General features: G+C 35.0%; 2 protein-coding genes and 1 pseudogene across 3 annotated transcripts; 1 reads left to right on the top strand and 2 right to left on the bottom strand.

Annotated features, from left to right (window-relative positions):
- The first annotated feature begins 7,189 nt into the window (after positions 1–7,189).
- LOC120145420 lies at positions 7,190–7,864 on the top strand (annotated as a pseudogene).
- A 2,627-nt stretch (positions 7,865–10,491) lies between these two features.
- On the bottom strand, positions 10,492–12,329 carry LOC120144983 (pentatricopeptide repeat-containing protein At3g21470-like). Its single transcript, XM_039158904.1, has one exon. The coding sequence runs from the start codon at positions 12,284–12,286 to the stop codon at positions 10,625–10,627; it is 1,662 nt and encodes a 553-aa protein (XP_039014835.1). The 5' UTR covers positions 12,287–12,329; the 3' UTR covers positions 10,492–10,624.
- A 2,257-nt stretch (positions 12,330–14,586) lies between these two features.
- LOC120144984 (serine/arginine-rich splicing factor RSZ21-like) lies at positions 14,587–17,041 on the bottom strand. Of its 2 annotated transcripts, none has more exons than XM_039158905.1 (6): positions 16,880–17,041; positions 16,598–16,699; positions 16,321–16,409; positions 15,730–15,955; positions 15,216–15,338; positions 14,587–15,112 (listed from the first exon to the last, which is right to left on the bottom strand). In XM_039158905.1, the coding sequence occupies exons 2-6, from the start codon at positions 16,684–16,686 to the stop codon at positions 15,106–15,108; spliced, it is 534 nt and encodes a 177-aa protein (XP_039014836.1). In that variant the 5' UTR covers positions 16,687–16,699; positions 16,880–17,041; the 3' UTR covers positions 14,587–15,105. The 2 variants fall into 2 exon arrangements, with proteins under 2 accessions (XP_039014836.1, XP_039014837.1); XM_039158906.1 differs by lacking the exon at positions 16,880–17,041 and adding an exon at positions 16,792–16,875.
- Positions 17,042–26,075: the final 9,034 nt, after the last annotated feature.

Genomic DNA, 26,075 nt, shown 5'->3' with positions numbered 1-26,075 from the left:
CGAAACAGTAATACTATGTAGGTTGATTATTAACCTTAGAAGTTTGATCCATGGTGTAGGTTGATCATTAATATACAAAATTTAACACGTATGCACATGCAATTAAAGAAAAGTTTCATAAATTAACTGTTTTAGTCCTTAAAAAAAGCATCTTTTGGTCAAGATACGACTAATAATTACGTACGAGAAAATACTACGCAGGTGTATTACCCCACAAGTTGATCCATCATGTAAAGCATTGTCTTGGGTAGTTGACACGTATATTTTGAAATAATAATATTTGTTTGAAAATATTATATCGTTTTATTGAACTATCATAAAAGATTGATTAAATTTTTTGAACTATTATAAAATATTTATTTTTTGAACTATTATATAATATATTCATTAAACATATTAAAATTATTATTATTATTTATAATAATTTGATACATTTAATGATTATTTTATATTATTTAAAAGTTTAATAATTAAGATTATTTTAAATTTAATGATATTTTTAAAATTATATGCGGTAATAAACTATATATAAACTATTAATTATACCTCCGAAAAAATTAACACCTTTGAATGATTTATTAAGAATCTGTTATATAGTTTTATTTATTATCAATAAAATAAATGATATTAATTCCATTATTTTTTTTCAAAAATGTATTCATTCAAAGAATTTTAGCTTAATTCGTGATGAGTAGGGTGACTGAAAAGAAAGACTTATCCTGAAAATATAAATTTTTAATTGATTCATTTTTCTCTTCTGTACTGATATATATATATATATTATTCATTCCATAAAATAAAATCGTATAAAAAAATATTAATAAAATTCAATTAAACAACATGAAAAAATAAATATATAAATAAATATTACACTGTAAATAATAAAGGATAAACACCATCATTATAATAATATATCTAAAGTGATTACAAACACCAACTTTGATCTTTTTATATGGTTCTGACTATAGGATAGCAGAGTCGTCTCATATATTATCGGGTCCTGAGTGAATACTAAAAAATATGCCTTTATAAAATGAAGTATATTCTATTACTTTAAACAATTAATTCAATATTACATAAATAAATCATAGAAAAATGATTAATTTTGGTGAAAATGTATTATTTTTATTATTTTATTAAGAAAACACCTTAAATACAACTAAGAGAATAAATATAAAAATTGAATATATGTATGGTACATTGCTTGATTTTGAGTAATAAATAAATAAATAAAAAGAATTGTATATTATTTTATTGTTAGATTGAGATTGAAGAAGACTAAAATTAAGAATATTTGATAAATTGAAGAGTAAGATTTGAAAAAAGAGAAAAACATGATTGAATTAAGACATTTTAAGAGTGTGTACAAACAAATACTTTTAAGTTAGCTCTTTATAATTATTGTGAAGTAGGGATGAACGTAGGATTATGTATTGAGAGTCGAATTTGAATTTATAAAATTTTAAGAGACACAAACATATTTTCGATAGAAAATATATAGACAAAATCTAAAATATATGATAATTTCAAATTTTTCTCTCACCCGTCCTACCTATGTTCATCCCTATTGTGTGTTGGTCAAAGCAGCACATGGGCTGCAAAATTATTAGCAGTCGGCGGCTGCTTGAAAAAATAATAATAATAGGGGGCTAAATTTTTTATTATTTTGTAATAGGGATAATTACAAAATTGAGTCATTGAACTTTAGGGTATTTACAAAGATTAGTCCCTAAGTTTCAACTATAAATACCCTAGCTCATTTAGCTTCAAAATCATCCCAAAATCATCTAGTTCTCTCTCAAGTGTGTTGTGTAAACACCTGGAAATTTTCTCTTAGTAAAAGATCTGCAGCATCCCGGAGACGTAAGCACAATTGGCTGAACTCCGTTATCAATTTCGGGTATTATTTTTCCGCTTTTATTTCGCATTCTCACTAATCTGGTTATAGGGAAATTACTCGTACTCGGTTTATTTCCTAACAACTGGTAATCAGAGCTTTTGGTTGTGAATTTTGTCAATTTTCTGCGAGGTTACTATTCATATGAATAGTGAATTTCGTGAATAGTGAAATTCGGTCGGCGATACGAGTTTGTCGACGGAAGTGTTCTAATACACGGTGGTTCGCAGAAATTGTCAGAAACGATCCAAACGAAGCCAGATTCGAGTGGGAGCGATGGCTACAGACGAAGGGAAGGTGAAAATTAAAAAGTTCGATGGTGCGGACTTTGGCTTTTAGAAGATGCAGATTGAAGATTTTCTATACCAGAAAAATCTATATCAACCTCTTTCAGGAAAGCAACCAGAGGGCATGAAGAATGAAGACTGGGCTCTTCTCGACAGACAAGCCCTCGGAGTTATCCGACTGACGTTATCCCGCAATGTTGCTTTCAACATAGCAAAGGAAAAGACCACGGCGGGTCTTATGGCGGCTCTCTCCAGTATGTATGAGAAGCCATCAGCCTCAAACAAAGTTCATTTGATGAGGCGATTATTCAATTTGCGGATGACGGAAGGGGCATCGGTGACACAACACCTAAATGAACTCAACACAATTACAACCCAGTTGAGTTCAGTGGAAATTGAATTCGATGATGAAGTTCGAGCTTTAATTCTCTTATCATCTCTACCAGACAGTTGGAATGCTACTGTTACAGCAGTCAGCAGTTCGTCGGGAAACATCAAATTAAAATTCGACGATGTTCGGGATCTGGTACTGAGCGAAGAAATTCGACGGAGAGAATCGGGTGAAGCATCAACCTCCTCAACCTTGAACACGGAGTCTAGAGGGAGAACTTCAGAAAGAAATTCAAATCGTGGCAGATCAAAATCCAAAAGGGGAAAATCAAGAACAGGAAATAATGATTTTACCTGTTATAATTGCGGCAAGAAGGGTCACTTCAAAAGAGATTGCCGAGCACCGAAGAAAAATATCGGGGCACAGGAATCTGCAAACATGACTGAGGAGACAAGTGATGCCATGATTTTAAACGTCAACAGTCCGATTGAATCATGGATCTTGGATTCAGGGGCATCTTTCCACTCCACCCCATGCCAAGAAATCATGGAGAACTATGTCAGTGGTGATTTTAGGAAGGTTCATCTAGCTGATGATGAAACCTTGAAGATCGTCGGAAAAGGAGACATCCGACTAAAGCTGCCAAACCAGACCACCTGGAAGCTGACAAGAGTGAGACATATTCCTGGCCTTAAAAGAAATCTGATTTCTGTTGGACAGCTTGATGGAGAAGGATATAGTACAACCTTTTCAGGCTGTGAATGGAAGATTACCAAAGGAGCACTCGTCATTGCTCGTGGTAAGAAGACTGATACTCTCTATGTAACCTCAAATTTAGAGAATATCATTGCAGTAGCAGATGCTGATGGAAAATAAAACCTATGGCACCAAAGGCTTGGCCATATGAGCGAGAAAGGGATGAAGACACTTTTGTCAAAAGGGAAGCTGCCGGATCTAAAGAATGTAGATGTCGGACTATGCGAGGATTGCATCTTTGGCAAACAAAAGAAAGTCAGTTTTGCAAAGATTGGCAAGACACCCAAGGCAGAAAGGTTAGAATTGGTTCATACTGATGTATGGGGACCATCCCCAGTTCCATCTCTTGCAGGCTCACTATATTATGTCACCTTCATCTATGATTCAACAAGGAAGGTGTGAGTTTATTTTTTGAAGAAGAAATCAGAAGTCTTCGATATCTTTAGAAAATGGAAGGTCATGGTGGAAAATGAGACTGGTTTGAAAGTCAAGCGGTTGAGGTCTGACAATGGAAGAGAGTACAGAGACAGTAGATTCAGAGATTTCTGCGTAAACAATGGGATCAAGATGGAGACAACAGTTCCCAAGACATCGCAACATAATGGTGTAGCAGAGCGCATGAACAGAACTCTGAATGAACGTGCCAGAAGTATGAGGATACATGCCGGCTTGCCCAAATTTCTATGGGCTGAAGCAATCAACACTGCAGCTTACTTGATCAACCGTGGGCCCTCAGTTCCTTTGGATGGCAGAATACCAGAGGAAGTTTGGAGCAAGAAAGAAATAAACCTTTCACACTTAAGAGTGTTTGGTTGTATTTCTTATGTACACATAAACTCTGGTGAAAGAACAAAACTTGATGCTAAGTCCAACAAATGTGCCTTTGTTGGTTATGGCGGTGATGAGTTCGGTTACCGGTTTTGGGACTATGAAAATCGGAAGATCATCAGAAGCAGAGATGCCATTTTCAATGAGAATGTGATGTACAAAGACAGGTCAACTGTAGAATCAAGCAGTTCAAATACCAAAGCTGAAACAAAGGAATTTGCTGAGTTTGAGGAGATTTCTGGAGATCATGTTCAGATCAATCCTGAAGCAGTTCAAGAAGAACCAGGCACACCAGAACTGAGACGCTCCTCCAGAATTCCTAAACCAACCCAACGGTATTCGCCTTCTTTGCACTACTTGTTGCTGACTGACAATGGTGAACCAGAGTGCTATGATGAAGCAATGCAGGTGGAGGATTCAGTCAAGTGGGAGTCTTCAATGAAAGATGAGATTGACTCACTTATGTCAAATCAGACGTGGGAATTAGCTGAATTACCACCAGGCAAGAGAGTGCTCCATAACAAGTGGATTTACAGGATCAAAGAAGAGAACGATGGGAGCAAATGCTACAAAGCAAGATTGGTAGTCAAAGGTTTTCAGCAAAAAGAAGGTATTGACTACAATGAAATTTTCTCTCCAGTCGTAAAACTGTCTACAATCAGACTGGTGTTGAAAATTGTAGCTGCAGAGAATTTACATCTTGAGCAGTTAGATGTAAAGACAGCTTTCCTTCATGGTAATTTGGAGGAAGAAATCTATATGAGGCAACCAGAAGGCTTCATAGAAGCAGGCAGGAAAAACCTGGTATGCAGGTTAAGGAAGAGCTTGTATGGTTTAAAACAAGCTCCTAGACAGTGGTACAAGAAGTTCGATAGCTTCATGAGTAGCAGTGGTTTTACCAGATGCCAAGCAGATCATTGTTGCTACATCAAGAGGTTCGACAATAGCTTCATTATTTTATTGTTGTATGTTGATGACATGCTCGTTGCAGGCTCAGACATGCAAGAGATTATAAACTTGAAGCAAAAATTGTCAAAGCAGTTTGCTATGAAGGATCTGGGCGCTGCAATGCAGATTCTTGGGATGAGGATCAAGAGAGACACAAAGTCGAGGACTTTGAAGTTATCACAGGCTGAGTACATCAACAAAGTACTCTCCAGGTTCAACATGCAAGATGCTAAACCAGTAAGTACACCTTTAGATGTTCATTTTAGACTCTCCAAAGAACAGTCACCAAAGACGGAGGAAGAACGTGCACACATGGTGAAGGTGCTGTATGCCTCAGCAATTGGAAGTCTAATGTATGCCATGGTTTGTACCAGACCAGATATTGCTCAAGCAGTGGGAGCTGTTAGCAGGTACATGAATAATCCGGGCAAGGTACACTGGGAAGCAATCAAATGGATCCTCATATATCTGCGGGGTACCACAAACAAAGCACTTTGTTTCAAAGGTGGAGATACGATATTGACAGGCTATGTAGATGCTGACTTAGTCGGAAATGTCGACATCAGAAGAAGCACTACAGGGTATGTCTATACTCTAGGAGGAATCGCAGTGAGTTTGGTTTCTCAACTACAGAAGATAGTTGCTCTCTCCACAACTGAAGCAGAATATGTCGTTGTTACGGAAGCCAGCAAAGAGATGGTTTGGCTCCAAAGTTTCTTGGAAGAGTTAGGCAAGAAACAAGAAAACAATGTCTTGTATTGCGACAGTCAAAGTGCTATCCATCTAGCAAAGAATCCGTCTTTTCATTCCAGAACGAAGCACATACAATTGCGATATCATTTTATCCGGTCTCTTCTGGAAGATGGGATTTTTAAACTTGAAAAGATCAGTGGAGCTCAAAATCCAGCAGACATGTTAACAAAGACGGTGACTACGGACAAACTGAAGTTGTGTTCAGCTTCAGTTGGCATACTAGAATAAAAAACCAGAAATACTGCTGCATCGATCGAGGTGTGAAGACAGATTGAAATAAGTCTTCAAGTGGGAGATTGTTGGTCAAAGCAGCACATGGGCTGCAAAATTATTAGCAGCCGGCGGCTGCTTGAAAATAATAATAATAGGGGGCTAAATTTTTTATTATTTTGTAATAGGGATAATTACAAAATTGAGTCATTGAACTTTAGGGTATTTACAAAGATTAGTCCCTAAGTTTCAACTATAAATACCCTAGCTCATTTAGCTTCAAAATCATCCCAAAATCTTCTAGTTCTCTCTCAAGTGTGTTGTGTAAACACCTGGAAATTTTCTCTTAGTAAAAGATCTGCAGCAGCCCGGAGACGTAAGCACAATTGGCTGAACTCCGTTATCAATTTCGGGTATTATTTTTCCGCTTTTATTTCGCATTCTCACTAATCTGGTTATAAGGAAATTACTCGTACTCGGTTTATTTCCTAACATTGTGAAGGTCTCGTGACAGTATAATATCTACTATTTTTAATCATTAAATATAAATCTTATATAAAAGAATATAAATAGTTTTATTATAGTTGATAGTTGAATATCGTACCAACATAATAATAATAATAAAGATTATTAAAGGTTTATATTTGTAAATATAATATATTGAACTAAAATAAAGCTATTTTTATAATAAATATTCAGAATATCCGATTAACTCAAATAGCTTTTTAACACATGTGCCTAAAAAATATCTTTTTAACACGTGGGAATAAAAGGTTTAAAATTGTCAGCAAATTCGAGCTGCAAGCATAAAAAGTCAAATTTGAAAGCCGTCTAGGGTTTATGCGGCCGCTATATTACAAACTTCTTAAATTTCCACGAAAACCCCAAGGGAAGTCGTTCTATGTCGGAGATGCAGAATGCTTGACTAAGTTTTAATTTCACTAATTGCCGCGTATCATGCGTGCATAAAGTGCATATTAACATTAATTATCACTAAATTATCATTAAGTAATCCAATATGAAATGGGATACGAGATTTCGATAAAGAAAAAAGACCGAGTCTTTGCTCGTACGGTACTATAAGAACACCAGCATATATGTTGTTCTGTTGCAATTGCATATACGTCGTTTTCCCTTCTACGTGAGCGGCTAGAAACCGATACCACATTGGAAAGAACCATGACGGATCCAACACTATTATCGAAATCCAGCCGGAATTTGATCGAACGAGAACGGAGATCGGAAATGAGATCGCTCCTTTCGACGCTCGTCAGTCTTCTTCCTCCTCGCCCTAAAAAGGTACCATTACCCGACTGTGCTGTGATCGTATATTTGCTCGGTTTTCCGTATAATCGGTTACGCCATCGATGAATGTTGTTGCAGATGCCAACGCCCGAGCTGGTGAAGAATGCCACGGTCTACGTGAAACAACTGCAAGAACGTGTGGAGGAATTCAACCGAAGGAAAGTGAAACAACAATATCACCGGTTCTCGAAATAACGGAATCGGAATCGGAATCGGAATCCACGATGGAAGTCGATTTGATCGCGACGACAACGTCGGCGTTATGCGACATCATCACTACCCTTCAGGAAGAAGGAGCCGAAGTTGTGAGCGTTACGTATCAAAAGGATGGCAATAGGATCATTCTTTCAGTTCATTCTCAGGTACAAAGTAAAGACATTGATCGATTTGGTTATTTATATGAAAATGTATTGGAATGTAATTTGATTGGATTTATTTTTTTTGCAGGCTGCTTATTCTAGAATTGGGATTGAAAATCTCAGAGTGCGTGAGAGGTTGAAAAGACTGCAGATGTCGTGAGAGTTTCTTTAGCTACTGCAAATTAAACCCTAAAAGATGAAGATTAAAGCTGCATGTTTGTAGATGTGCATTGGACCAGACACAAGATTTTATGTTAGGGATGAACTTGAACTTATAAAATTTCAAGAGAAGAATTTGAATTTATAAGATTCTAGAGGGACAAAAATAAATTTTCAATAGAAAATACATAAATAAAATATAAAATATATGATAATTTTAAATTTTCAAGTACTCTCACCTAGATCCCTCCCTCCCTAGATGTTCATGCCATTATTTTCTACTACTACTAATAATAAACTCTACTTTTTGAATGTAAACTTGAATCTATTTTTTTAAGAGTTTGAGGGTTTATAATAATGTTTGATTCATCTTGCGGTAATTTAAATATGTTAAAAAAACTCGCGATATTAGAGTTGTTATTAATCGTTTTGAATTAAATACGATCATATATTTATAAATATAGACACCAAAATTATCATCGGAGTCCAGAGTCAATTACGTACGAAAAATATTCAGCCACTCTCGTAACATCCAGAGTTGATATTTAAAGGAGTACGATATCTAAATAAAGACTTCGAAGATATAGTTAATAGCAATTTCAACAACCATGAACAATTATGACAGTAATGATGCATAAATAATGAATCTATACCAAACCTAAATTGTAAATTAAAGAAATTATATATTTTTTTTAAATTTATAAAACATCAATTAATATATAATAAAATTATACTTCAACTTTTTAAAATTATAAAATTGAACTTTAATCCTTTTAAAAAATTATAAACTACAATATAAAACTGTGATATAATTATATATAAACTTTCATAAAATTTATAATTCAAATTCAACACAAAAAATATTTCTAACTTTGTCATTGTTAACAATATTATGATGGAATATTATTTCTTTTAAAATCCTTTTTTCACTAAATTCAGAAATTTAATAATTAATTTTTTGTTTAAATATTATAATATTTCTTTTTTTTTTCAAGAATTAGAATTTTTAAAAAAATATATAATTTCATTAAAATCTCTAATTTCATCTAAAATCCATGGCGTTGGGCTGACTGTATAAAGTTAATGAAACGACGTCACTTACCTGCTTTTTAGCTTTCGAATTTGCATAATTCAAATGGGACGGCTCCACCACACGACCGTTGCCACAACGTTCCAAATTTTCCAAAATTTTTAAAAGAACCCTTTTGCTTTCCACGGTTTGCAAAACCATCCCCCGCCTTCTCTTTTCATGCACTGAATTTCAAATTATGGCAAATTGGAACCTGGGATTCTGCTGAAGTTCATTAATGGGATGAACACCAGAGTGAAACCGACCGGCAAATATCGAAGCTCACTTTGCAGGTCACCGGAGATTCTCTCTGGCCTAAACATGGATTCTACATCAAGGTCACGGATTCTTCTCATTTGATTTACGTTAGTCTTCCTTCTGACTAAGATGATTTTGTTCTTAGTAACAAAAAGAAACTTGGAGAGTTCATTTATGTTGATAGTTTTGAGCCTGGTTCCCCTGTTCCAGTCGTTAAGGGTGCAAATCCTTTTCTCGGAAGACACCCCATTGTCGGAACTCCAGAGCCTTTAATGTGGTTTAAAAGGAAGGAGGAAAAAGTTGAGCAGAAACATAGAAAATGTTCTTGGGGAAGGTGGCCTAATGGGAGTTTGAGCGGCGAGATTTCTTCTCCTTTGGCTCCAAATCCGGTTCCGTTGGATTTCGATCAATGTACTCCGCTGAAACAACGGTTTAATTCGGTGAGAAATCCGATAATGTCTCCGATTATAAGAAGGGTAGGGAAAGATGGGAATGCTAGTGTTAATGCAAGTGTAAGGTATTAGACTGCTTCGAAGTTTCAACGGAGCAAAAGCGTCTGCTATCGACAGCTACGGATTCTGATCAGTCCTCTCAACTCATCTGTAGGTACATTGTTCCCCTTTTCAATGATCGATGTTCATTTAATTGTTTTCATCATTCTCTCAATTTTATGTTAACTGATTCTTCGTTTGCTTGCAGGACAAGAAAAGTTCATCCCACCACCCTGTTTATGCCGAGCTGCTTCCCTATATGGGTGAAGATGTACTACGATCTTGCATGAAATTGCGCACTACTCCATGGATAAAATCCGGGAACCAGAGTTATTAAGTTCATCAAAAAGGCGAGCTGCGTTACACAAGTCTATTGTAGCCTTTTCCGAGCCGAAAACGAACTCGAATAAGGTCCAAAGATCAAATCCTAACCCCAAAGCAACTCCCCTTGCATTGCTTCCCCATGAAGCTATTGGCGAGAATGACGAAAACACAACCATTATCGAGCAGCTTAAGCAACACATTAGCATTGGGGAAGCAGATAGAAACTGAAGCAGGGAATTGGTTCAGTCATTGATATTTAAGGTTAATAATTGGGTAGAGGTAGAACAGAGTGATGGTAACAAGCGACCAGTTCATCCTAAAGCGACACAAATAGCTAGGAAGTTAAGGATTACGGTGAAGAATCCTTGAATTGGTCATTTTTTTAATAAAAAGAATATTATAATGTACAAGACTTTATGTAATATTATTCATGCATTAATTGGTTGTTTCACTTACCTATATTAATTTGCCTCTCCGTATTAGCTGACTCTATTCCCATATGTAATGGGGTAAGGGGGAGGTAGGGTAGTAGGCTGCCCCAACGTCAGGTTGAGATCAGCTTCCGCGGAAAACCTCCGTTATGAATTACCCTCAATGGGACTCGATCTCACGACCACAAGGTTAAGAGCCTTGTGCTCTACCAACTGAGCTAGACGGGCAAGACTTGCCTCTCCGTATGATTGGGTATAATTGAACTGAGGCCTGGAATCTTTTGAAACCCCTTGTTCACCATTGCCATCCTCATTTTTTCAGCCTTTTCCCATCTATCTGAAGCTGCATAGATATTTGACAGCAGCACATGATGTGAATTATCCCCAGAATCCAAATCATTATCCGTTCCAACGACTTCTTGCATCACTTGTTCTAACACGTTATTGTCCACATGAATCTTGCAAGCACCGAGCAGAGCCCCCCAAACTACATCATTCGGCTTCATCGGCATTCTCTTGACAAGGCCGAAAGCTTCTTTCAATCTTCCGGCACGCCCCAGAAGGTCGACTAAGCAACCGTAATGTTTGATGCTTGCTAAAATGCCGTAAGTCTCCATCTTGGAGAAAATTTCCAGCCCTTCATCTACACACCCGCCGTGGGAGCAAGCTGATAGAACCGAAAGGAAAGTGATGGCATCCGGCATCTCATTCAACTCTTCCATTCTTTTGAAAAACTCTAGAGCTTCTCTGCACTTTCCATGAATGGCAAATCCCGATAACATGGAATTCCAGCAGGCGGTTTTCCGGTGACTTATTCGTTCGAAGATCAACCTCGCTTGGCCTAAATCGCCGCATTTGGCATACATATCCAATAATGCATTTGAAACGAACTGGTTAGCCTTCATTCCCTTCGTCTTAATACGATAATGGATTTCTTTTCCAACATCTAATTCACCTAACTGTGCACAAGCAGATAAAACACTTGTGATGGTAACTTCATCGGGTTCGAAACCTTCGTTCTGCATTTTCCTGAACATTGCCAAAGCTTCCTCACAGAAGCCATTCTGTGCATACCCTGAAATCATGGAATTCCAATTAACCGAGTTTCTAACAGGGATTCGATCGAAAAATTCCCTAGCTTCCTTAACATCACCCCTCTTACAAAACCCAGAAATCATTGATGACCAAACAAAGTAATTCCTTTCTGGCATCATTTCAAAGATCTCCCTTGCAGCTTCTAGTTCTCCATTTGCATTGTACCCGTCAACCATCACCGTCCAAGTCACCACGTTACTTAACTCTAATGGTACTCTATCGAATAATTGTCTTGCTCTTAAAGTGTCTCCACTCTTTGCAAACCCATCGATCATCTCTATCCAAGTCACTGAATTTCTTCCCATGGGCATCTTTTCAAACAAATTCAATGCAGATTCTCTATCCCCGTTTTTCAAATACCCACCGATCATCGCGTTCCATGCCACCACATTTCTCTCGGGCATTTCATCAAACACCTTCCGGGAATCAATCAAATTGCTGCATCTCGAATACATGCTAATCAATGACGAGGAGATATGTAAATCGGCGGATACCCCAAATTTAATTGACTCGGCATGCAAAGATTTTCCATAAGTTTGGGCTGAAGCAGAAGCAGAAGCAGAAGCACATGCCTTGAATATCAAAGGAACAAGGCCTAAAATGTAGAGTCCCTGTTGGCGTATTTGGGTGTGTAAAGAAAGCACCTGATCGGGATTTCCTTCAGAAAGGTGGTTTCTTATGATGAAAGACCAACTGGGTTGATTTTGGTTTGAACTGGTCTTGGCTATATTTTCCACAATTCTAATGGCTTGTTGTGGGTTTTGAGGCAATTTTGTTCTTCTCATGTCTCATAGTTCAAATTTTTTAGAAAATGCTCAACTGTGGATGTATTGATGATATCTTTGACAATCCGGGTACATGACTAAAGTCATGGCCACAAGTAAAGAAGACAAAGTTGAATCCATTCAGTTGGGAATTTCACCATTAGAAATAGGCTCATCGGCCACACGTACGGTAATTGATGAGTCCCAATCAGGGTGAAGAAGATGAGGCTTGTTGATGGTAACATTTAAATTGAGGCATATATAAACGATTTATCCCTTCTAATTTAAACGGAAAAATAACTTGCGGAAATCATCGCAGCGCAGTCGCTTGCCTATAATTTCATTATGAATTATCGATTGCTGATCAGAAAAAATGAAGCACCAAAACAATAGCCTCAAGCTTCTCTTTCAACATAATTTTAGAGGAAGCCGTGTCCATTCCTATAAATTTGCCTATCTTGAACCGTGTGTTCTTTTTTCTTAATCTGATACTTGGTTTAGCTACGGCTGAAGAATATTCAGTCAATGCATTTCATCAAAAATTCGGCTACATTCGAATCATCCTTTACTTTCTCTCTAGCATTAATCATCTGTTTTTATTACATCCGATCCCCCACAAAACTTTAAAGAAATTTTTGATAAGTTCAGCTACCATAAAGTCAAAATTCATTCAATGAAAAGAATGATATTTGTATCAGAGATTTAAATAACACTCTCGGTCGTGTTTTCAGTCGCGTCGTGTTTATTGCGATTGCGGACATAACAGATACCATCGCGGTCACTGCAGGTGCTGCTGTCATGAATTATTTTAAATTTCACACAACTTATCATAAAACATAATAATTATAATTATAAGGAGTCATTTTTAATGACTTTTAGAATGTTTTCTAAGCTAAAAGGACATATATAATATAATTTAATCATATAAAAGACTTTAAAATTATTATAATAGGATAAGATAATTAATTCATAATAACATTGTGAACACATAATTATTTAAATTATTGAAATTAAGATTAAATTAAACAAAAATTAATTTTACGTTCTAAACTATATATTAAATTATAAATTTTAAAAAGTAAAAAGATGAAAAATTAATATATTTCTTAAAAATATATTTTATAATTTACTTTAAAAAAAATAGGTCCAAAATGTTTTGTTTTAAGTCTAATAAACCCTAAAATAATTTAATCCTAAACTATATCCCAACCCAAGACGCTCTCTCCTTTCTTCAACAATCTTAAGCTCCGACAAAGATTCCTTTTTTCGATTACAGTGAATTTCACTCCGACGAAACCCACAAAACAAATTCATTCTTCCTTTTTACTTTGCCATTTTCTTTTTCCTTTTGAATCTCAACGTGCACATACAAAAAACATAAATTTAGAAAGAAATAAAAAAATACAAGTTTGGTGACGATGAACACAAAAAAATCATCTTTCCTTAAGTTTTTTTTTGCAGTAACGGTTGGAATAACGGTGATTACGTCCCGTTATCGGCGCAATCGTCTATTTCCCGTTAAATTTCGGGCGCAATCAACAGCGATCGGTGTGAATCCATGACCCACCGCAAAAACCATGAATAGCGGTTTCGGACGGTGACGCGACCGCAATATCGCGGCCGCTATAGCGTTTTCGGAACGCTATTTGATACCCTGATTTGTGTAACCTTCTCCCATCGTAAAAATGTGAATGTAGAAATAATTCACCTGGTAAAATGTAACCACCACTAAAAATCATTGAGAACTATATCTAGCATTATATTACATTCAACTGGAATCTCCACAAGTGTATGCACACGCAGCAATCAAATTTACAAGAGGAAAGGACCTTAATGGCATGTTAAACCATTTAACATTACCATATCAGCTAATAAAAGACTTTGATATTAAGGACCAATACGAACAAGCAAATATACAAGGTAGACCAGCAAATTGATGCTTACCTTCGGATAATTGCAGATAATCCATCACTTAAGATGATCATCAAAGTAGTTGCTGCAGGTTGTATGAGCATCCTAGCCAGCATCAACAAATAGTACTAGACAAGACCAACATAAAAGTAATACTAACACCTTCCAAAATCAGCTACAATGTTAGAAAAGATCAAAGCTAGATCAAGCTCTTTGTTGAAGACGGGCTACTATGGAGGGGTCTTGCACAATTCAGTTTTGGGCTGAATATGAAGCAGTCATAGATCATAGAAGTAGATGATGAAGTGCAGAGAAGCTAACAGTAGACCATTTACTGGCTTCATCGTCTTAAAAAAAAATAGAAGCTTTGTTGAAGATGCATATACCACAAACAAGGTTGCAACCAACACTGTTACTATTAGCGAATTCAACATGCAACTCAAGCTTCTACAACATGCAGGAGCAACGACCAGTAGAAGAGGTGGTGCAGAGAAGCAATAGTGAGGAAACCATGTGCACTAAGATGCAGTAAAGGGGCGAAAGGAAGCTGGTTTACTTCAAAATCACAAATCAAACAAACATAAAAATCCTTTAGAATCATCAATCACAAAAAAACACTTACCATAATAACTAAGTTAACATATGAAGGTAACAGATAAATAGAAGTAGATAACAATATGAAGAAAGGGACTTCCCAGTTCCATATGCTGCTTAAAGCAAGCCATCATAGAAAGGTGTCCAAGGCACCCGTTTTGGAGGCTGAAACACTTTGTAGAGTGGAAGCCATGCAAAACCACAAGTTCTAACGAGGCCCTATTGTCACAAAACAAGCATAACATAAATCTCTTTTGCTCACAGAAGCTCCTAAAACATTATTACATAATCTTTTCCATAGATCTATTCCAGAATTGCTCAGATAAGGTCCTGTTTTAATCTCTGCAAAAGAATTTAAACAAAGCATGTCAAATACGGAACTACATTGCAAGTATAAAAAATAAGATCAAATGTGGTTCAAGTAATTTGGTAGGGCATGACATACCCATTAGCATAAGGTGAATCACGACGAGCATGACGATATGGAGGTGACCTGCTGATGCTGCGACCACGATGAGGTGAGATGCTGCGGTGCCGAGGAGATCTTTTCCCATGTGGACTGTCGCCCCTGGCACATAATATAGAAGTTTTATTAGCAAGTAAAAGTAGTAAGTACATTTTGTAAGTAATCTGCGCACACTTGTTCAGGTGACAATCATAACAATCCAAACACACACAAAGGAAAAATAGTAAAAAGACCAAGGCACAAGTGCAACTCAAGTTTTCCTCAATTATAAAACCAAGAAAATATATATATCTATACATCCTAAATTCATTAACGAATATTCTTACTGATAACCAATCAAGGGGGAAAAGGCTTCGCTTAGCAAAAGAAAAGGCATAACATGTATTGTACCATTGCATTGTACAGGCAGCTTTGCAAACCTGATTCAGCAGAAACTATCCTCCTACAGCCTCAAATGTAATTAGTGTATGTAAGTAAGAACCATTAAACACACCTGCGTCCATATCCATAACTTGGACTCCTACGGCGACGAGGACTGGGGCTTCGCCTACGCCCATTCCCCAGGCCCCGTGAACCGCGCGAGCGACATTCACGAGCAAAGTGACCAGGTTCACCACACTCATAACACTTCAAATCCTCACCGCCACCACGACGCCCACCACCACGGCCTCCACCACCTTTAGAATTGTGAGAAAGTTCCACACGCCAGCCATTCTTGCCTTCAAGGAGAAAATTAAAAACAGTAAACAAAAGTAAGCAAACTCAAAGTCAGTAAAACAGGATGGATCAGAAATCCATCATTGATTTTAATTTTTAAGAAGCACATAACAAAAGGGCAGAGTCAAACAATAGAGACTGAAACAACTAGTAAACAATTCCCAGCTTGTTAAGAAGAATCATATAAGAAATCTCTCTTAACATGCATATCAAAGCTTGATTGTTAATGGATTTAAAGCATATGCACAACATAAAGAGAGGGAAAACAGATATAATCAAGCAAAAACCAAATGCAGCAAATGGATGAATTGAACATGAAAAACACCGTGGTTCATAGTAAAAATGGGAACAAAAGAAGTATGCTCACCATCCAATTCACGAATTGCATCCAGAGCATCCCTGCGGTCATCAAACTCGATAAATGCATATCCTGGTGGCCTTCTAGCTACCCAGACACTGAATTCATTCCATCAAAACTAATCAATCAAACAATATATATACATGCATATTAAAACAATTCGTAAACTTGATTTGAATGTCACAAGAAAAAAAACGAAAGCTACACTGCTTCCACTAAAACACAATTATTTAGGTCACCATCAAAATAATTTTTTTTTCATTTAGAAAAATAAAAGTATATTTACTTGCGGAGAACGCCGAAAATCCTAAACTCGTCTTCGAGATCCCTCTCAGTAACCCGAGGGTCCAAATTCCCGACATAAACTCGAGACATTCCCGAAAAATCACTGCACAACATAAATAATAGCATCAACAAATAAGTAAAAAAATCCTTAAAAATGAAACAAGAAATAGAAAACCCTAGGAATATTATCGTTACAAAGAGGTCAGAGAAAAATTAGGGGCTTTTGTAGGAGACGATCGAAGGAATATATGCAGTTGAGGGAGAAAATATGATTAGGAGTTGCCTTGAGATGTTTATTGGGCGTTTTTACGATGAGGGATAGATGGAGACAGTAAAAATTGAAGTGGACGATCGATTAATTTGGCACTGCTGCACCCAATTTCAAAGCGTTGGATACTAATTAGAAACCCTAGAACATGAAACTGTAAATTGATTTTTGGTTTTAAAGGGCAAAACAATGTAGCGTGTAAAAAGGCCTGGGTCTAGGAATCGGAACGGGTCGGATCTACCTAATATATGGCCTTTAGCTTTGTTGGATCGGGTCGAACGATCTCTATTGAGGCAAAATTGACTCAATAGGGTAGACGAATAAAAATATTAGCATAGTAGATCATTTTTAAAATTAATTTAAGATCTAAAATAAATATTATAGTGCAGGAGATACACGTCACGTCCACATGATACACGATAAGTTTTAATAAAATATAATTTTTATTAAAATTTATGGGATAAAAATTTTAAATAAAAATATTTTATTACAATTAATCATATTGATGTGATGAGTTTCAAGTTACTATAACAAATATCGTATATCTTTAAATAATTTACTTTGTACCGCATTTGACTAAATAATTAGCTCGCTTATGATGTTGAACCAATTTTATCCTCTATTAAGGTACTCAAATCCATGCTCTTTAAGACTGCATGCTTTTCCGTCATAAAGAATAATTTTAAGTTTTATAAAATTAAATATTAAAATTTTCCTATCTATTAACGGGATTGATTTAAGTGGTAAACAACTTAATATTGCTTAAACAAGTATCGAGTTCGAGTCTTTCTGTATGTAGAAAATCTCCATTGAGAGACTCACCTACCAAAACTAGATATACAACTTGAATCAATCCGAATTAATCAAGACGAAACTTTAAAAACCGAGAGAGAGAGAAAATACGCTTTATACTACGAAGGGAGGAATGAAGAGTAAAGGGTAGCTGTTATACTTCAGAGGATTATTGAACCATCTAACATTCCAAAAGCAAACACTAATGTTACAGGAGCTGAAGAGGAACCTCATGCCTTAACAGTAACCATAGCCTCATTAAAATCCCAACTGTTTCTTCTTTTTACTTTTAATCCCATTCAGCAGAGTAGCAACACCGAGAGACGCAGCTCTATGCTTCCTCCCAACCCCCTCAGCAACATTTTCAGGACCCAAACCAGCAAGAACCTCAAACTTGTTCTTGGAAGTTGGAATTAGTATACCTTTTCCAGTTTGTCACCAAGCAATCGGCCCAAGCCAAGAAACTAGTTTTGGGTTGGGACTACGGTTCAGTTTGTCACCACACTAACCTTTTTCAATCCTAATATATTTACATTGTTTCTAAAACATCTCCTGTTTAGATATCTTCGACAATTATTTTACGATTTATATTCAATTTTAGAATTATTAGACAAAATAAAATATTATTTTTTTGATCTAAAAATGTTGGATTTGATCAATTGAACTGCATGGTGTGCGCGTTCAAAATTATTAATAAAATTATTTTAAAATATACAACTTTATTTTTTTTAGAATGTTTTGCGTTTTATTATTATTATTACTTTCATCGACGAACACAAGATTTTAGGTTAAAAATATTAAATTTTAAAAAGTTATATTAAAAATCTATTAAAAATCTATTAGGAAGTTATATTCAAAATTTAAAGATAAAAAATTATAAAATTTTACAAGTATAAAATTAAACTATTAATAACAAAATATATATATAAAAAACCTAAAAGTATATGCCTCAAAAAGTGTTAGGATTCACTTACACTAAGTAAAAGTAATAAGTTTTCCATTAATTTATAGTCATTATATTTAAATAAATAAATAAATGACTTGGATTTAATTAAAATTTATGACTCATAAATAAATATTTCTTTAACTCACAATAAAATAATATTTTTCTTTTTAAGGTTAGGGTTAGAATTCAGGGTTTAATATTTAGGCTTTAAGGTTTAAAGTCTAAGTTTAGGGTTTATGATTTAAGTTTTAAGATTTAGATTTGAGATTTCGAAAAAAAGAGAGAGTGTTTTACTTATTACAAATTTTAAGGTTTATGAGTTATAACTTTTAATTAAATTTTAATTATTTATTTAAATTTAATAATTATAAATCAATGTAAAACTTATTAGTTTTACGTAATATGTAAGCCGATCTTGTCATATAAAATTTATTAGCTTTTGAACAAGAATCATCGTCAACACCCTTCCATAATCCATCAATCTCTTGCCCTATAAATGTGACAATTATCTTAAAATAATAAATACCTAATATTCCACTAAAAACCTATCGAGTATAAAATGTAATTAATTAAGAATATATTATACCAAGACCACATATAATAGAATAAACCCTAACCAAATTTGAGATTAACTAATATAAATAACCAAAAAACAATACATCGAGATAGATTACATCACCATCACACCCAACTTTGTGTTAGTTTGAATTGGCATGACACATTAATTAATTATGGTCCTACATCTTTATATACCCATTCATTTAATTCATTCCTCGTGTGGGTAGCATATTAATCAACAAATTAAAAAATATATATATCCATTGATGTGGTTTCATGCTTTGGATTATAAAAATTATGTGTGGTCTTAATTAGCATGCATGCTTGGTGGTGAATGTGTCACGTTCCATGCGCACCGTTTTGTTAATTGATTAGGTCAAACTACAATTTGCAAACTATCTTTTTCATATACTTATTTATTCATTATCTCGACTACATTATTATTATAATGCGAACAAAATTTTGGGTTTTAAATAATTAATTTTAATTTAAATAATAGACAAAAAGATATTAGAGGCCTTTATATTTTTGAAAAAATTAATGTGGCTCTCGTATTATTTTTTCTCTTAAGTGGTCCTCCAACTTAGAAAACAAACCCAACGTGTTTGATCAACGATTTTTGTCGTTGAGCATTACGACATCGAAGTGGCAGTCAACAGTGATGACGTGGCAATCCATCTGTCATGTTTTAGTTGCCAATTTAGCTCATCCGTCACATTATCAACCACTATGGATTGTCACGTAAGTAGCGTAAACTGTCACGTCAATACCATAAACTATCACATCAGCACCATAACAATCAATGATAAAAAAACATTGGTCAAAACATTATATTAAATTTATTTTTGAATTGAAAATTTACTTTAAAAGAAAAAATAATATGAGAATTATATTACTTTTTTTAAAAAATTTATAAAAAACCTTTAGTCTCTTTTTGTCTAAATAATATTATATTGAACTGGTTTTTCGTTTAATTTTGGAAGGTCAAATTCTTGAATTATATGTGACATTTAATATTATCTGTAGAGGATGGCCTAAAAAGGATCAGGCCACCAAAATTAAAGAAAGGGTCACCTTCGTACATAGCTATCCGAGTACTGTACAAGTATTATTTTATTTTTCAAAGAAAAATTTATTTCTATTATATATATTCTAAATTTAGTGAGTCTCGTTAAAAACATCTCCTACTCAATACCAAAGTGTTGGACCTATGAGGGAAAAAGAGTACCCCGAACTATATTGATCAAATAAACGTTACATCGTGGACAACTTCCGTAAAAATAATCTATTGGCAAACTGAGTCAAAATATAAATACCTCAAAGATTGAATGACCCATTTAGCCAAACTATCTGTAACAATATTATAGGATCTTTGAATTAAAGTAATATAGAAACCCTTTAGCCTGTCGAATATGTAACTTCAAAGTAGAGATGTACTTCTCATCACAGAGTAATTTGTTAACTAAGTTAGCATAATCAGATTCAAAGTGTACATTATCCCATTGCCTTCGATAACAAGATCCAGGACAGCTACAGAAGCATTGAACTCAACCAAAGTAGGGTCAAGAGCACCTTGCATTGATTGAGAAAGCCCTGCAGAAGAGCTATTATCCCCACAGCAGCAGACCCCCACAAATAATCCAGAGAGCCATCAAATTGAACTTCACAACACCAACAGAAGGGAGTTGCCAACGAAAAGAGGAAGCCGCAAGAACCAATTCTTCCAAGCTAGAGATCTCGACAGCTCTATGTACCTGGCCACGAGATCGAGAGACCTCCTATATAATATATATATATTGATATTTTATAATTATATACAAAAATCTTGATTTTAGTTTATTTTTTATAGTTTACTAATAATGTAAAAATCTTGAGACTATTTTAAGTTTACTATTTGTAAATAATAAAAATTGAAGTTTTTTTATTAATAAAATTTGAAGTTTGTCTATTTCAAAGCTGCTTGGGACGTCGTGGGTGATGATGTAGTGGCTGCGATTCTCTATTTCTTTGAGCACTTTACATTTTTGTCTGCTTTTAACGTGACTACGGTTGTGCTTGCTCCAAATGTATCCAATCCGGGTCATATGAGGGGGTTTAGGCCTTATATCATGCTGTAATGTTGTGTATAAGTGCATTACTCGCATCATCGTGAATCGTTTAAAGGGGGTGCTTCCTGGTTTGGTGTCCGCTAGCCAGAGTGCTTTCATCTCGGGCAGAAATATTATTGACAACACACTTAGGGCTCAAGAGCTTGTGAGGGATTATGGGCGTTCGTCTCACTCGCCTCGTTGCGCGATTAAGGTAGATCTCCAGAAAGCTTTCCACTCTTTAGTGTTGCGGAATACGGCTATCGGATAGAGTAAAATTACAACTGATAATTTGAGAAAATAAAAATAAAGATAAAAAAGACACAAATTTTACGTGGAAAACCCCTAAATAATATAGAGTAAAAACCACAGGCAACGGTAGAAGAATTTCACTATGAGAAAATAGGAATTACAACTTCTCTCGATCTACCAAGGAGAAAACAATGACAATTCTCTCTTGATTAAAAGGAGAAAACAATTGTCAAGAAAACTCTCTAAATTCTCTAGTATTGGGAGAAAGCTAGAATAATTTGGGATGATTTTGAAGTTAAATGGGTTAGGGTATTTATTGTTGAAGCTTAAGGACTAATCTTGTAAATATCCTAAAGTAAAATGATTAAATGTGCAATTTTACCATCCATGAAATTCAACAATTTCATTCTGGTTGGCACCGAAAGTTAGCACCTAAATGTTTGGCCAACTTTGCATGACTTTTCAACATGTTTGACAGCAAACTTTGCTTAACTTTTCAACAATCTCCCACTTGAAGATTTGATTGGAACAATCATATCTTCACACCATTCTTTATACCTTATACCATCATTTTGCTTACGTCTCTGACATGCCACAAGAGGATCGACACCAGGTAAATTTATCAGCATTGATTGTCTTCGTCATGAAATCTGCTATGTTGTCTTTGGTATGGACGTTCTGCATATCTACTGTCCCTTCTTCCACCTTTTCACGAATGAAGTGGTATTGAACTCGTATGTGCTTTGTCCTTGAATGAAATGATGGATTCCTTGCTAGATGCAAGAACGCTTTGACTGTCACAAAACAGAGAGACATACTCTTGATTGTGCCCAAGCTCCTCCAATAGCGTCTTCAACCAAATTGCTTCTTTACTGGCTTGTGTAGCTGCTACATATTCTGCCTCTGTTGTGGATGTAGCCACAACTGACTGCAATTTTGAAACCCAACTTACAGCTCCACCAGCAACTTTGAACATATATCCTGTTGTAGATTTGCTTTTATCCTAATCCCCTGCATAGTCAGAATCGACATACCCATTGATAAGTAAGTTTAATCCTCCGTAACATAATGCAACATTTTAGGTCCCTTTGATGTATCTCAGGATCTTCTTTACTGTATTACAATGCTCTTTGCCTGGATTCACCATGTACCGACTAACCACTCCCACTTCTTGTGCAATATATGGTCTTGTGCATATCATAGCGAACATTAAACTTCCCACTGTCGATGCATACGACACTCGAGACATCTCCATCCTCTCTTCTTCACTGCTAGGACTCATACTAGAGGATAATTTGAAGTTAATAGGAAGAGGAGTAGAAATTGGCTTACAATCTTGCATGTTGAATCTTTGCAAGATATTCTTCAAGTAATTCTTTTGTGAAAGCCAAATCTTCCTATTACTTTTGTCTCGGTGAATTTGCATCCCTAGAATCTTGTTGTTGATCCTAAGTCTTTCATTTCAAATTCCCTAGCCAATTGTGCCTTCACTTTTTCAATATGATTTTTGTTGGGTCCTGCAACTAACATGTCATCCACATACAACAACAATATAATAAAATCGTTATCACCAAATCTCTTAAAACAATCACAAGGGTCTACATTAAGTTTGTTGTATCCAAGGCACATAATGAAGGAATCAAATCTCTTATACCAATACCTCGGCGCCTACTTTAGACCGTACAGATATTTGTTCAACCTGTAAACCAAGTTCTTCTTTTCGTATTCTTTAAAACCTGCAGGATGGAGCATATAAATCTCTTCTTCAAGATTTCCATGAAGAAAAGTTGTTTTAACATCTAGCTGCTCTAGATGTAAGTTCAATGTAGCACACATTGCCAAAACTACTCGAACTATTGTTAGTCGAACCACATGATAAAAGATTTCATTAAAATAAATATATTTTTTTTTTGAAAATATCCTTTGACCACTAGTCTTGCATGATACCTCTCAACTTGATGATCACTATTTCGCTTGATTTTGAAGACCCATTTGTTACCAATTGGCTTCATTCCTTGTGGTAGTGGCACAAGGTCCCATGCATTATTTTTATGAAGGGCTTTGATTTTTTCTTGCATCGCCATCATCCATAGTGAAGCATCTGAGCTGTTTATTGCCCCCTGGTATGTTGATGGCTCACAGTTCTCTATTAAAAGGCAGTATGCAATATTTCCTTCTATAACATAATTTGAGTGTCAATTGGGACGTCTTCTCACATCGAAGAGTTGTTGGAGCTTCAGACTCTCTGATTCTTTTCATCATGTCTGGAAGAAGTTTGTTGACCCGAATACGAGAATACGATGAGGTGTCACATTGACTTTTCAAACTTTGACTCTTGACAAAATTCAAAGAAAATTTAAAACTTTCATTAAAACAAAAACGATTTATTTACATAATTGACCAAAATAATCAAAATCTATCAGAGCATATTCAACTCAATCAATTAGTACATGCCAACTATATTCAAATTAACCAAACACATTTAAATCATCTATTTTCTGATCTGAAATTTTGTAAGGGAGATGTTGACCTGTCTTGCTCTTCTTCACTTCTCTTATCGCTTCTGTAACCTACGTGTGAAACAATCACACGCTAAGTCTATGACTTAGTGAGGCAATAAACATATAATCTAAATTATAACTTGTAATCATGCATGAACAATTATGCTATCACATCATACCCAAACAAATATCCATTCATATATATATATATATATATATATATATATATATATATATCAAATACACGCATGCATATAATTATCTTCTTTCCTATCATTATCATATTATCACCATTCATATTTCTATTCTCTTGTTTATATGATCCATTATGTTCATATCATATCTTATAACATATACAATAATCACTCATACACACATATTATATCATATCATATAATTCATATAACAAAACACATATATACATCACATACATTATATTCAATGTTATCTCTTATTAGCCCATGTACACCTGTGAGAACTGTAGATATGTGAGTCTATTGAGGTTGTGCACTATGCTATCACCACAGCTCGTATAGGGTCCCACTAGGGGCTATAAAATTTTGTCCCGAAGGACCACTATGAAATATCTCGAAGGACCGCATAGACTCTCGACTTTTGGCATGCCAACTATACCTATAGCTCTCATATCATATAACATGGGCATTATATTCATATAACTTCACATATTCACATATACATTTCACTTTTCATATGATTTCATAATCATATGTCACTTAGCTTATAACACTTCTCTTGTGTTCATATGGCATGTAACTCATTGTCATATCTTATTCTCATATAATTCTTATACCTCAAGTATATCACATTCATATTACATATTCATATAACCATACGATTTTTTTTATCACTTATGTTCTTATTATATTATTCACATGTCCCATGGCTATGTCTCCTCATGTATTCACTTTCATCATATTCTCCTATGATTACCTATTTTATCTCATAACCATATGTTCACATAAGCCACATAGCACATAAAAAACATATTCACTCAAATAATCAAACATACATATATTTCATATCATTCACCTACTTATAATTAAGACTTCATGCACTTTAACTATCGAAAATAGACTTATCACAAGTCCAATTTCTATATCATTCTATAAAATAAAGTGAACTCACCTTGGCCTCACTAAGTTCCAATCCATTTTTATAATTTCCTCTCTTGCGATCGAATCATAACTTGATAATCATTCCGAGACTTGTTCGTGCTCGATATCTATATAATCATACATTGATACATATTAGTATCCAATTGATATACACTAATATATCATTTCTTAGACCAAAAGAAAGGTATAATTATATTTTCCTTTGAAGTGCATTGATGCATTCTACAGTGCATCAATGCATTCTTTAACATGTGCATCGATACACTACCCATGCATAGATACACAAATCACCTTCGATATTTTTATTTTAAGGGGGTGCATCGATGCACTCCTTATGCATCGATGCACTAATTGCATTCGATGTTTCCATTTTTAATGGGTGCATCGATGCACTTCCTATGCATCGATACACACTGAACAATTTCTGGAAATTTACCCTTAATGCATCGGTACACATTGAATGAGCATCGATGCACACAACCCAAAATTCATTTTTAAGCCCGAAAATCACTCAAATTCTACTTAAACACTTCATATTACATCCTCTACCATATTCTTAACTCTCATATACATACTTAAACTCATTTATACTCCTTTATCACCCTTTAAATCTCAAAATTCCTTTCTCCATATAGAAATCAATAATCATACCAATTTTTAAATATGTTCTTAATTCAGTTCTATCACTTCATATCTCTTAATTAAGTTGATGACAAGTCAAATTTATCTTCCAATTTCAGTAATGAACTCTATTCCAAGATTTCATTTGAAAACTCTTAATCTTTAATCTCTCCTAACTCCACCATCCTTTGCTTTTAAGATGATTTGAGCTTAATTATCATCTAATGATCATAAACAAACCTTAAATTTAACCATAAATTATCTAAATAGAAGACTCACCTTTGGTTCAAGCCTTCACGTATGAAGAAGGAAGAATAG

This window comes from Hibiscus syriacus, unplaced genomic scaffold (assembly GCF_006381635.1).
Source record: "Hibiscus syriacus cultivar Baekdansim isolate YM2019G1 unplaced genomic scaffold, ASM638163v2 tig00110893_pilon, whole genome shotgun sequence".
NCBI lineage: Eukaryota > Viridiplantae > Streptophyta > Magnoliopsida > Malvales > Malvaceae > Hibiscus > Hibiscus syriacus.
Note: the sequence above shows the minus strand (reverse complement) of the source record. Positions and strands in the feature narration are given on the sequence as shown.